The 13,349-nt window shown below is 60.1% G+C and overlaps 1 protein-coding gene across 1 annotated transcript in view; it reads left to right on the forward strand.

Annotated features, from left to right (window-relative positions):
• Positions 1-13,349, forward strand: part of LOC117641207 (trissin receptor-like) — a 33,414-nt gene that overhangs the window by 13,877 nt on the left and 6,188 nt on the right. Inside the window, exon 3 of the mRNA XM_034378355.1 lies at positions 4,830-4,974. Coding sequence (XP_034234246.1) covers positions 4,830-4,974 — 145 coding nt within the window. The remainder of the gene's footprint in view (positions 1-4,829; positions 4,975-13,349) is intronic.

Here is a 13,349-nt window from a genome sequence, read left to right on the forward strand (position 1 = left end):
CTGTCGGCACGTAGAGCAGTCCTCTTAATCCGTCTGGCCCTCTCAAAGGCGGGCAAAAAACGAGAAAACTTGGCTCGGCTCTCCACGGTTCGGTGCGCTGTCTGCGCGACGCTACGCACCGCGAGAGGCAGGGGGCTCTGCCTTGGCTTTGCCGCTTTGCTGTCGTTGGTCGCCGGGAATCTATTCACCGCGAAGCGGCGGCGCGGCCCAGAGTGGCACGTGGCCGCGGCCTCACTCCACTTTTAATATAGGAGAGCCCGGGAAAGCCCCTGCAGCGCTGCAGGCTAAAATGAAGATTTTGAAATAATTTCAATGGAACACTTTTTTGCGTGGGGCTGCGCTGAGCAGGGATTCGAGCGTTGCTTTCTGTGGCCAGAGGAGGAACACGAACACAGCGTCGTGGCCAAGCAAACCAGCGGGTAGTACAGCTAAATTCAATTTGTAAATGGTTCAAACTTTTTGTTCGTTGGTTTTCATCGCGATTTCATCATCAAAAAGGTTTCATTCGGACGTCTCGCGTCTGCGGCCAGAGCCCGACAGGCGGGCGCCACTGGGATGGCAGCACTCGTGGCACCGCATGTGAGCTCTATTTATTTTTTTATTTATTTGAGGTGTCTGTAACGAGGTTGTCGGACCCGATGAAAGGGAAGCGGGCTCCGCGGATTGAATTCCAAACTCGTTACGTGATTGGCTCTCCCAGGACCCATGGCATCGCAGCAGGGGCCCTGGGCCACCGGGCGGGCGGTAGGCCGCTTTGAAAGCAGTGTACAACGACTGCAGGCGCAAGACTGTGCGCAAGGCCCGGCCGCCTGTTGCGCGTTCGGCCCGGCTCGGCCCCCGCCCGCATCTTACCCGTGTTTACTTTTCATCGGTGCAGCCAAGCCATGCGTGAAATTATCCTCGGCGAGATGAAAATGCCGCTCGGTATTGGATATCGATTTCGCGTGCTGACTGACTGGAGCCCATCAGATCAAAGTATTCGGGGCTCTGCGCGCTGCTCGTCGCTGCAGCCCTTTGGCTCTGCGCGTCTTGCCCTGTGGCGGCGGTGTGTCCCGGCGGCGCACCCCGTCCCACCACTCTTTGGTGGCCCTCCCCCCCATGCGGCGAAATCACATGGGATTATGGAACGGGACGCGCTTGCCGGCTGTACCCATATTCTGCCCCCAAGCCTTGTGGGTACTTACTTTTCAGGAGTACAAACGGGGAACGCCTGAACCCCTATAAGAGCATCTGCTAAGCATGATTTTACAAAGATACTCAAGCCGAGCCACCCAGAGTTTTTTTGACAACCGATCTTGCAGATTCACACCCCACGATATACTCTTATCAGAGTTATTCGGGAAACGCCCGCTCAGTCGTGCCTTGTTTCACATCTCAATAACGCTGAGTCAGAGCTTGAGAAACGCGAGAAGGTGCCTGGGGTTTCCTTGTATCTCTGCTTGAGTAAAAACGGGTACTCACGCGGTTCAGCATCCCGACAGGTTGCTGGTTCCGTTTTTCTGCTCTTTGGATGCGATGGGAAGACGATCCCGCGGCCCGGATCAAAGTCGGCCCGGGTGTGGACCGCCGAGCGGAAGGGAACGAGAACAAGAAGGGTTTGATCGTGCATGTCACGGCTCGGGAGGAGCCTCCGGTGCGGCCGTCGGGTTGGCCGTCGGAGAGCGTCCGCAGAACGCCGTTGAAGGAAACCCAGAAACTGCAATGCATTTACTATCACGCGCGAAGTTAAAACTTTAAATCTTCAGAGAAGATACGATAGAAAAATAAAAACAAAATCCTTTTCAATTGAGAATGTTTACAGGAAAAGAGACGGCAATTCGGTATTTTTTTCTGACACCCGCTTTCGCCCCTCTCGCCATTGAAATTTTCCGCTATTATGCACGAGAAGGAGGCGTCATTAGGGAGAGATGCGCCGACTTGTTTCCTCAAGATGAGTAGTACTCCCAGTGAGCGCCGCCTGAAGCCAGTTAGTCGTTGAAAGTTGTTGGCGGGTTCGCCGAGTCGCGACGAGTAGCTGAAGTTTGGCATTTGGCGCTCGCTCCCCGCCCCGCCGTGCTTTCCACTTTACCGGCGCATTGTGGAGTCTGTTGAAAGGGCGGGGCCCGGCGCGCTCGAAAGAACAATCATCAATTGTTCACCTTCCGTAATCCTGCGGTGGCACTTTTTGTCCACCATTTGCTGGTCAACGGCCAAACAGAACCCTCTCAACAGAACCCTCTCTCTGAGGGTGGAACACGAGTGCGAGAGAGGCAGAGCGACGAAGTAGCACCGGAGAACTGCACAACGCAACGTGAATGTCAATCGGGAGCCCACGCAGAGAAAATACACAGACGCCCATTTTGCGCTTCTTTTCTCCCCGGAACACCGGCCGGGCCGCAAACACGAAGGCAAACTGGCGGAGCAGTGCGGGTGCATTCATTATTGGAGGCGCTGGCGCCGCGCTAAAAACGGTCTTGAAAAATGTCGCGGCCGCAACGCGGAACGCCCTAGGAGCGGCGGTGGCCTTCCTCCCACCTGGTCACCCTAAGAAGCCACCCTACCTCTCCACCCTAGGTGGCCACCCTACCTCTCCACCCTAGGTGGCCACCTGCTCGCAGCCCCACCTTGCCCTGCGCGGACCTTCCCCGCCGGAATGGAAATGTGAGTGTGTGTTTAAGGTCGACCGATTTGAATAATCTAATCCGAGTGGGTTCCCGAATTAGGGACGACCGAGGCCGAACATCGCCGCCGCCTAATTGCACAGCACTGCCGTCGGCCAATTGGCTTTTCGAATTTGCGCGCGCGCAGCAAACACCACCACGCCGCCGGCCGGCCGAGCTGGCAGCCACCACTCGGTACCCGGAGGCGGTCAGACCCGGAAGAGGAAAAGTCGTGGCCGCGGGAGGGGGGGGGGCTGATCTTGAGAGTGACTGGCCGATTGATGCGGGGCAAAAAGAATACTCCCTGCTAGGGGTGGCTCAGCCAATGGAGGAGGTTATGGCACAGCGCTCTTTGGAAACGACTTGTTTTGCTCTGGCTGAGCCGAACCAGACGCCAGAGGTCGGGAGAAGGGAGTGACCACTTGAACGCTGCTATGACGCCTCGTTGTTGTGTGTGTGTGTGTCTGACTGTCTGTCTGTGGGTGTGTAGGTGTGTGTAGGTGTATGTGGGTTTGTGTGAGCGGGAAGTATGAGTATGGCTGAGGTGTGCGTTGGCATTGGCGCAGGCGTACAGATTACGCGTTTTGTTTGGGCAGGCTTGACAGGGGCCTTCAACGCAAACAAAACACCGTAATTAAATTTACAAAAAACAGCGCAGCGTGTTTGCAGATCTCACCGTGGTGTCAGCCAAAAGTCCATAAAAGTTGGCAAGCTCCCTCGTGGGAACGGGGAGGCTCTGGCGGGCTCTGGGATTGGGGTCAGTATGCAGGGGCCAGGACCTGGGCCTCGGCCAGGTGTGGCTTGAGACGCTTGAGACAGTACGGCTGTCCCGAGGACAGGCCTAGGACAGGCCTAGCCCAGCGGAGGCCCGGCCTGTAGGCGGCGTTCGTTGCGGATGGTCCGGCAGCACGCACTGTCCTTGACACGGGTCACGACGCGACACTGCGAAGGACCGCGCGACACTGCAAAGGGGCAAACGCCAGAAAGAGGAAAACAGAAAGGGACGGCCAGCGGTGTGCTTTAGTGGAATTAATTCAAATAAAGTGCTTTTCTCGCTGCGACCGGCCGGCGCCGCCCGGTTCCCTTCACTGTTCCCGGATCACGCGCAGTTCGCTATTAAAGGCGAATGTGTTATTCAACAGGACGGCGAGTCCCTCTTCGCCTCCTCAGCCAACGACCTTCTTTTATTGCTTCTCCATCATCGTCACTTCTGTCTCGCTCCGCCCGACGTCGGTGACGTCCCTTCGCCCGGGGCCCCCGCCACACTGCCTCTCCAGGTCCGCCGGGAAAGTTGTCCGCCTCGCCTCGCCTCGCGTCGCGTCGACTCGTCCCAAACTGTCGTCTTGCCCGGCATTCTTCGGCAGGGATCACTGGCCGGGGCTCCCTGTAGCCGTTAGCCCTCGATGCACCCGTTTCAATATGACGCCCCGCTCCTCCCCAAAACTTGGCGGGTCCATCCCGTGGCTCGTCGCTAGGGTTGCCGCCCGGGCGGAGCCCCGGCCCGCGCCAGGGGGCGACACAATCGCTCGGAAATTTGCTTCCCGGGGCGTGCCGGCGTGCGTTGGATCGTGGGAGGAGGACAAATGGGGCTCCCTCTCGGCGAGATGTAAGGGTGGTTATGGAGGAGCGCCGCGCGATGCCTGCTCGCGTCTCCCGGATTGCTGGCACACGCCTCGCGCAGGCCTCGCTGGAGGCCGTGTTCCTGGAGGCGTGCTGCGCCGAATTGGCTGAATTGTAACCTCGCCTTCCTTCCTCCCTCCCTCCTTTTCTTCCGTTCGGCTCGACGTGTGAGGTGCTTCGGCCGGGCCGGGCCGCGCTGGGCCGCCGGGCGTTGCCGGGCCGCCCGCCACGCGGAGGGCTCGTTAAAGGGGCCTTCAAAGTGCCGCATGCAGGTTTACGGCTCCCTGCAGCGGGTGGCAGCGGGCTGATAATCTTACCAACACACACACACACATGCAGGCATGCACACATACATATAAATGTACATGTAACGACGCCTCAACTTAAAAAGAAAAAAAGTTTAAATTAGAAAAAGCTAACTAAAAATAATTTTGACTTTTTTTAAAATTTGTTCTTAGGGCATTTATAAGCATTTTCTCGAAGAATTTTATTAAAATAATATCATTTACTACTCACGCTTGCACATTGCACACCTGAGCTGAGAGCAACACGTTGGTCTTGTTGTTCCAGGCAACCTGCTGGTCATCATCGTGGTCACGCTGTCGCGCCGCCTGCGCTCCATCACCAACTTCTTCTTGGCAAACCTGGCCGTGGCCGACCTGTGCGTCGGCATGTTTTGCGTCTACCAGAACCTCTCCACCTACCTGGTGCAGAGGTGAGTATCTTTCACGTTTTCCGTTTTTTCGAAGAGGGAAGTTTTTACGGCCCTTGCCGGCGCGGCGCCGCCGGGCACGAGGAGGGCAGGAAGACCACGGCAGGGCACCGCGTCGATTTGCTGTTGTTGATTCGATTGGTTGCCACGTGCCACGATCGCACGCAGCACGTGTAATCGTTTCATGTTTCGCCGTCAAGGGATCGAAAAATGATTTCGTTTGTAGTGTGAGGTTTCGGTGTGGCGCGTGTGGCGCGTAGCGGAAAACTGACTCTGCCAACAAAAACGCAGCGTTTCGTATTTTAAAAAATAGCAAGAAAACGGCAGAAAAATAATTTAAGGCAGTGCTGCAGCGGGCCGGGTAAAAATGTCCTGCGTGTACAAACTCCAGACGCATGTAAAGCCCGGCGCTCGAAGAACTTGGGCCCATTATTCGGGATAGCTAGATGTGTTTATGGCGACTGTGGAGCGCCAGATGGCTGGATTCGAACGCGCCCCACCCTGCCCCGCCCCGCCCCGCCACACTCCACCCCACCCTACCCCGCCCCGCCCCGCCTCCGGAATCGACAGCGCGGTCGGCACACCTGCGTCTTGCCCAACTTCCCCTCCTCGAGCGAGCGCCGCTAGCAAGTCCAGTCTGCGCCGCACTGCATGCACACTGCCGCGCCGACTGGTCGCGACTCCACCAGAGCGCCTGTGAATCCGAGGGTAGGCAGCCCGCCGCGCTCGGACGCGCTGCGTGGGCATGGCTGCCTACGCGCCGGGCGCTCCAAGCAGCCAGGAGCGCGCTGTGTGTGCGCGTGTGCGTGCGTGTTGTTGTTGTTTATGTGTGTGTGAAGGTGTGCGTGCGTGTGTGTGTGTGTGTGTGTGTGTGTGTGTGTGTGTGTGTATGGGTGCGCGGGCCTGTAAAATGGATGGCGGGGCCTGATGGAGGGTCACCTTACAATGCGCACCTGTGTGTGACCGCCACGCCTCGCCACTCAGTCGCCACAATGAAGGGGTCGTCGCTCCCCCAGCACACACACACACACACACACACACACACACGGACGGACTGGGAGGCGCCGCAGACTCCTCCGTGGAGTGGGCCGCGGTTCATTGTCAGGCAGAAACACGCCGGTCTGCATTACGCATACTGGCTGCCGAGTCGTTGCCCCGACGGGACGTATGGCCGCCACCGTGGAAGGCACTGATGGATCCCGAGCCGGCCTGAGGGAGGAGCAGAAAAGCATTTTTTTCGCCTATTTGTCGGGTCCAAGTGGCTTGCTTACCTTTCAGGCGACTATCTTCAAATTGTCCTCTCCCCCCCCTATCCTCCAAAACTGGATCCGTGCCTGCGGTTGCGCGAAGGCCGCCTGCAAGTGGTCGCGGTGCCGCGGGGCGGGTCCGGGCGAGTCCGGGTTAGCCGACCGGCTAGCTTGGCTGCCCGAGCGGCGCGCGTGCAAACAGTAAAGTTTCGCCACCAAGCAATCCCAAAATCACTCCACTTCCGGTCGTGTTCCTCTGGCGGCGCCGACCGTGGGCGGAGGAGGCTCGGCAGGGCGCCCCAGCCTCGGTGCCAAGAGCCGCGTTTCTTTACTGAGAGGAATTTTGTTAAAAGAAAGGGGCACAGCCTGGAGGCTAGAGCGCCTCCGTCCGTCCCGCCCCCGCCGCCTCCACCTCGCATTCCAGCAGCAGCAGCAAGCAGAAAGCAAGGCGATAGGCACGCAGCGCGCCCGGACAGGTCAGGGAACCCCAACGGCGAACGGATGGGCGGCGGGGACGTCACCAGTTCCACCAGATCGGACAACAATCGGCGTAATAGCGCCTGGCCGGGGTTCGTGTGGTGGGACCGGGGCCCCGCGGGGGGCGGGGTGCCAGCCGGGGTGTTGCCAAGCACTCGTTACGGCCAGCAATGATTGGCCGCTCTCCAGTTGCCGTACTGCGACGCGCTGCGACGCCACACAACGCGACCTCCCCCCCCTCCTATTTTCCCTTTTTGCCCAGCCAGTTCGTTACACGCCGCCAGCCCCTCGCGCCTCATTCCCAAACGGGTTCTCTCTTTTTTGTCGCCGCCACCGGAGGTTTAGGGACCCGTCCAAGCGCGAATACTTCGGGAATACTTTGGAGCCCGCCCTGCGCCTTGCCGCGGCAGCGAATGGTTTTGTCCGGGGAAGGCGCGGCCCCGTTAGGTGGTTATCGCTTCAGCGTTGCTGTTTTTTCGCGATGCACGCGGTGGGTCATATGGGCGGAGAGCGATTCCGAGCGCTGCTTTCTGTCTCCGTCTCTCTCGCACCCGTGGGGCGTGCCGCATACGTGCGAGAGAGAGCGAGAGACCCCTGGGCCGCGGCCGGGCAGGGCGCGTTGTGCCTCACTTTGCGAGCGCAGATCGCGCCGCGGGGCTGTGCAAAGTTTGCGCTCGGCGTGGCGGAGGCGTGGCGGAGGTGGGGCCCGGCGGGGCAGCCAACGCACCCTGCGAGACTGAGGGCTCTGCGGGCAGTGGGGGCAGTGCGGGCACCTCGGCGAACACACCCGGCGGGCGGATGCAAGTCAAGGGAAAAGGGGGGGGGGGCTGCGGTCGCGACGTATCTACTGCTGCTTGTGGTCGTCGCAGCGGAACCGCGCGGGTGTGGATCAAGGTGTGTGTGTGTGTGTGTGTGTGTGTGGTGTGTTTTTGTGTGTTTGTTTTTACCTGGCCCCTGCGCTGCCTTGCCTGCCGTTGGCACGAGTTTTGCCATTAGTCTGCCGGCGTGGCGCTGGGAGCGCCGCGGCCAAGTTGACTGGGTCAGGGTGACCATTTTCGGTGCCAGCACCGCATCCATTGCCAATACTTCTATTCCACAGGCCAACTGTTTGTGTCCTGGCCTTTCCCTCCCCGCCCCTAGCCCTCCTAAAAAATGGCTGGCGGCGGCGGTTGTTGTTGGCATGGTGGTGGCTAGGTGGTGGTGATGGTGGTTGGTGGTGGCATAGAGGTGCGGAGGTGGTGGTTGGGGCTAGGGGTATTGGCCTTCCCCGGCGTTTAACTTGGCGGCGTGTTAATCCTCTGCGAGGCCTCCGCCGCCCCTCCGAACGACGACGCCGACAACGCCGCGGCCGGAGTTCGCCCCCCTCGCCCTCCCTCCACAGAGGTCATTTAGAGAGGACTCCTCCGCCTCCGTCAAGGAGGGACGCGGCGAGGCCAGGCAGGGCGAGGCCCGCAACGCATTGCTGCGCAGTGCGCGGTGTCGGCGCAGACATCGCCCCGGTTTCGCGGAGTGGTATTGCACAACAGGCACTAGAGGGGGCTGCCGCCGGGCTGCCGCGGCATGCCGGGGGCCGTCTGGAAGACGTCCGTGTCACGGCGAGATATTACTATTCTCGAGCCAGGCGGGTGGCGGACGGACAGACAGGCGGACAGAGGGACGGACAGACAGGCGGACGGCGAGCGGACGAGCTGCGGTGCAACCCGCACCCGCGCCGTTTCCCGAGCGTTCACCCTCCCGGTGTGCGTCTCGTGCTGCTGCTGCTGCTGCCGCTGTTGCTCGCGGGGGAAGATATTGTATCGCATATGAAATGTGTGAACGCGAGGGAGAGGGGATGGAGGGAAGGCCTTTTGTGCGTATCGCGTCTGTACCAGTCTGTACAGCCTCAGCCCTCTCACCCTGGCAGCATTGTGCGGTCGGGCCGAGTCGGGCGGCGGTCCATTTGGGCGCGGTCTGTCAAGTCATAAGGACACCGGGCAAACAGACGGACGGACAGGCGGACAGACAGGCGGACGGACGGACGGACTGACAGTTGGACGCCCTTTGACACAGGCAGCACGGCCGAATTGATCGCCTGTTATATGGGGTTTACATGGCGACGGCGCGCGCAGAGGCGGCGAGGCAGCCAGGCAGCCAGGCAGCCCCGCCACTGCTCTTCGTTCTGCCAAATATTTCATTTCCAAGCCACGTCGCACCGCGTCGCACCAGGCTCTCCGAACGGTGGCTTTTCGTCGCTCTCTCTCTCTCTCTCTCTCTCTCTCTCTCTCTCTCTCTCTCTCTCTCTCTCTCTCTCTCTCTCTCTCTCCCCCCTCTTTTTCAACAGTCCCGTACGGTGCGAGAGAGACAGTGCGACGAAGCAGCAGAGAGGAGCGCGCCGTTCGATGAGAAGTGGGTAGGAGGGGTTGGGTGCGATGAAATTTCCGGCGACGGTCCCACGGTCGTCGTCGTCGTGATGAATGTAGCAGTGTAGCGGCAAAGGGGCGCGCGCAATCAAGACGAGGGCCGTCCGGCGAAGGCTAGGTTAGCCCGGAGAAAGGCAGTCGCCGCAGCGGCGAGAAAGGAAGGGGGGAAATGGAGAAAAAGAAAAGGGGAAGGAGGAAAAGCGAGCGGACCGCGATGGATTGCCGGAGATGGACGTGTAATGAGGTGGAGAGTGGAGACAACGGGGACGCCGCCCGGTTTGTTCTCGTCGTCGCACACGTTGGCAGACGCGCCTGCAGTCTGGGATGGAGGTACGAGTGCTGGGGCGGGGCGGGGCGGGGCGCGGCGGGGCGGGGCGCAGAGTGTCCTCCGCGCTGAACGGCATCCCCGGGCGCGCATTTTCTCCGCAAGTGTGTCAAGGGCCGCTCCTCCTAACACGTCCCGGTGCGAAAACACACTCTCGAAACCGAGGACGGGGCGTGCCCGGCGTGCCACGCGGGCAAGGCAAGACGAATGCGCGAGCGCGGCGCAGCCTGGGGCAACCTGAGGCAGCCTGGGGCCAGGCGGTGCAGTAGTTGTCCTGCTGCTTGCCATGCCCCCACAGTAATTTTGTTTCATACACAATTTTAATTACTATCTTTGGAATGAGCCCGCATACTACCCCGTATAAGGAAACCGAACGAGTATTAACCGAGAAATTTGAAAGGGAAAAGAAAAAATTTGAACTCTACACCCCCTCCCCAGTCTTAATGGGGAGGCCTCCTGCTTTACTTCGGTGTTCGGGATGGGAACCGGTGCTATCAGGTACCTGGGGTTAATCCCGTCAGCGACCCAAGCGTTCGCCGGGGGACCCAGTAGGACCCCAAAGCTCAGGCAGCTGGGTGAGAGCACCCAGTGTGAAGCTTTTTGAGGGGCGGGACGTAGAGTGAGACGACAGAGAGACAGAGAGAGACTCAGACAGAGAAGAGGTTTGGTGGGAGCTTCTTGTTTTCGTAGGGTTGGTTGTGTACCCCATGGTACCCCCACTGTCCGGCGCTCCCGTACCGAACATACAGCGTTTTAGGCCAGCTTCAAAGGACTTATCATCGCCTCCCCGACGGATCGAGGAGGCACCACCCGCAACCACACACCGGGTGGTCTGGATTGATGGATCAAATACGCCATCGCTCCAGTGCCGAGGCCAACCCGCCGAAGCGGATTGCTTTTTAGACACCCACAGCGGAGTGGCCAGGTGAATGTGACTCTGACCACTACGCTATCACGCTTGTACGTCTGGCAGCGTGTTGGACGACGGGTTTGAGTTGCACTGGGAGGAGGGCGGTCGAAAAATGTAATGAAATGATGGGATTCGATCCCCGGACCCCGCCACCGGGATCACACGACTTTAGGCTCTCGGCCACCACGGCCCATGGTGAGGGGACCGGCGTGAGGTGGGTTCTTGACGCAACAGGACTCGACCGACCCGGTCAAAATTTCGCAAGAAGTTGGGGGAGTCGAACCGCCGACCCTAGCATTGGGAACCGACGCCTCTACTCCCTGGACCACCACGTCCCATGCACGGAGTGGGCTCACGTTCACGGGTTTGAACCGCACTGGGTGAGGCAGTAAAATTAAATGGAAATATTTGTTAGGAGTCGAACCTTCGGCATTTGGGCCTGTTGCACACGGCTCCGCTCTCATGGCCTCGAACCACCACCCTTAGGATAGCAAGTCGAAAAAACTTTTGTGACGCTGGTATTCGAACGCCGGCCTGCGGTAACTCGATCCCACGTCTCTAACCTCTCGGCTATCACAGCAGTTGTGAAACGCGATGGATCATCTGCTTTCATTAACGTTCGTTGAATGAGATTTTTTCGTGAATGCCAGTTGTTCGAGCTTTGGTCAAGCCTTAGTGAGCTTAGTTGATTCCTGTCCAAGCAGGTATCAATTTAACTTGATCAGGGTCACGGTGTCGAAGGGTCGCTGACGGAGCTCTGCACACACTCTCCGCCAATGTCACGCTAAAGTCGCGGCGTGTCGGCGACAACAAAGACATCGTCACCAGCAGGACCTTACTAGTTGCTTGGCCCCGTGAACGCGAACAACGCGCCTCGGGGGCTCGGCGGGGCTCGGCGGGGCTCGGCCGCACGGGGGCTCCAACTCGCACGCAGCGACGCGGCGGCGACCCGGCCGGATGCACTGCGCCCAACTTTCCCGGCAGAAAAAAATAAAACAATTTGCGGCGGGAATCGAACCCGCGGGCCAGCGGCGGCGCGCTCTACGGCCCCCAGGGCCCGTCGAGGTCCGACTGCGACCGCGGCCCCTTCCGGGATGTCCCCTTTCCGGCGGCGGCCGGTTTGGCGGTTTGACCCGGCCAGGCCGGCCGGGGCAAACTCCGACAACTCCACGTCGTTTTGGCATTCACAAGTTGGCAGCAGTGCATCGGAGCGGACGCCTGCTGCTACACTGGACCATGGCCGCTGAGCTGGCCGTTGTCGGCGAGCGCTTACGCCGTCACGAGTCTGTAATCCGACACGCAGCTCGCGGGCCGCGCAGGCCGCTCAGCGCCCGAAAAGCGGAACTCTGTTGTTCCACACACGAGCGCCGCGCCGCCGCGCCGCGCCTTAAAACTCTCGGCGAGGACGCGTCTCGTTTGGCACGTTTTATTGGCGGCGTGTGGGCGCCCGTGGGAGCAAGCCGGGCGGAAATGAGAACAAGGCGGCAGCGAGCGACGCCGCCCTCCCGGAACAATGCACCGGACCGCTTCGGCGGCGCCGAGGCATCGCGGCATTCGCCATCCCGCGCGCATTTTTGTATTTCTGTATTTTTGTTCTGCGGCGGCTTTGTGTTCGAAGGGTGGAAGAGAGGCGCTGTCGGACCGCTTGCGACGCGGCGGTCAGCGTGGTCGCGGCGTGGGCGCGGCGCACAGTGGACCAGAAGACCGGCGATGGCGGCCAAAACTGTAGACGCGTGTTGAGCTACAGAGTCGCTAAGCAGGGCTCGAAACGAGCGTGTGATCCCACCAATGAATTCCTCGTTCGGAGAGCATTCCGTTAGTGGGGTCACACGTTTCCGTTCGAGTCCCATTTAGCGACTCTAGAACTCAAAACGCGTCCTTGGATTTTGGCCGCCTCCACCGGCCTTCTGGTCCACTGAGCGGCGTGGGCGCGGCTCGCCGCCAAGGGACGGCTCGGCGGCGTGGCCGCCCGGCCGGGCATGGCGCGTAATCCGGGATTCATTTATCAAGCCCGATGTACGGGGACGCCACGCGCGGTCGCCGCCATACACAAGTTGTTGGCCAAGTTGGCAACACTGGGGCGGCCGGGGGCGGCCGGGGGCGGCCGGGGTGGGGAGGACTGCGGATTCTGCCTAGGAATCTCTCAATCGCGAGTGAGGCCGTGAAGCCAGACGGGGAGAGAGCTCGCGAAACACGACGGCTTTCAACCAAGGCCTCCTCCCCCCGCGGCCCCACGGCCCCGCCTACACCCTTCGGGCCCTTCACAGTCGTCGGCTTCGCGCCCCCTTCGCGCCCCCGGGGGCTTTGATTAGTTATGCGGATGACTATTTCTACTTTCTCGTGCCTCGTGGGGTGTCCTTGCTTCGGCATTTTAGCGAGCCGGGCCCGGGGACGGGAGAACAAGGGGGCTATTCCAGGACCGACCCTCGCGCTGTGTTTGCAGGTCTAACGCGGCAGGGACGCCGCGCACGCCACCGTGCCCGAGTGGCCGGGGCCGCGTGGCCGGGGCAGGGGGGTGGGGGCCCACCGTGGGGCTCGCGAGTGGTGGGTACCTGTTAAATTAGTAGTGGGATGTGGACGCCTGCATTTTTCCACTGCTTTACAGCGACCTCTGTGGTGGCTCTGTCTGAGTGTGTCTGAGTATGTGTGGGCGTGTGTGTGTGTCGGGCACAGGGCATGCTCCATTTGCTCGGGGAAGAACTGGCAGTAATAATAAATTACGCTGCTCTAGTCGTGCGCACCGAACACCGGCCCGAATACACACACATGCACACGAAGACACACACACACACACACTCACACACACACACAAGCGTGGGCGGGCGCACACATGCCACACGCACCCAAACACACTCACCATCACAACACACGAAATAAGTAAAAGTTCCCGACCCAAAAAAATAAAAAACTTAAAAAGTAAAATGAGAATCACGGCCGGAATAAACATATGAGCGTCGCTTTATCAAGCACCCAGGCCGGCCGGGCGAGCCAGCGAAGTGAGGGCCGCAGTCGGCGGCGGT

The sequence above is a fragment of the Thrips palmi genome, unplaced genomic scaffold (assembly GCF_012932325.1).
Source record: "Thrips palmi isolate BJ-2018 unplaced genomic scaffold, TpBJ-2018v1 HiC_scaffold_15, whole genome shotgun sequence".
Taxonomy (NCBI): Eukaryota; Metazoa; Arthropoda; class Insecta; order Thysanoptera; family Thripidae; genus Thrips; species Thrips palmi.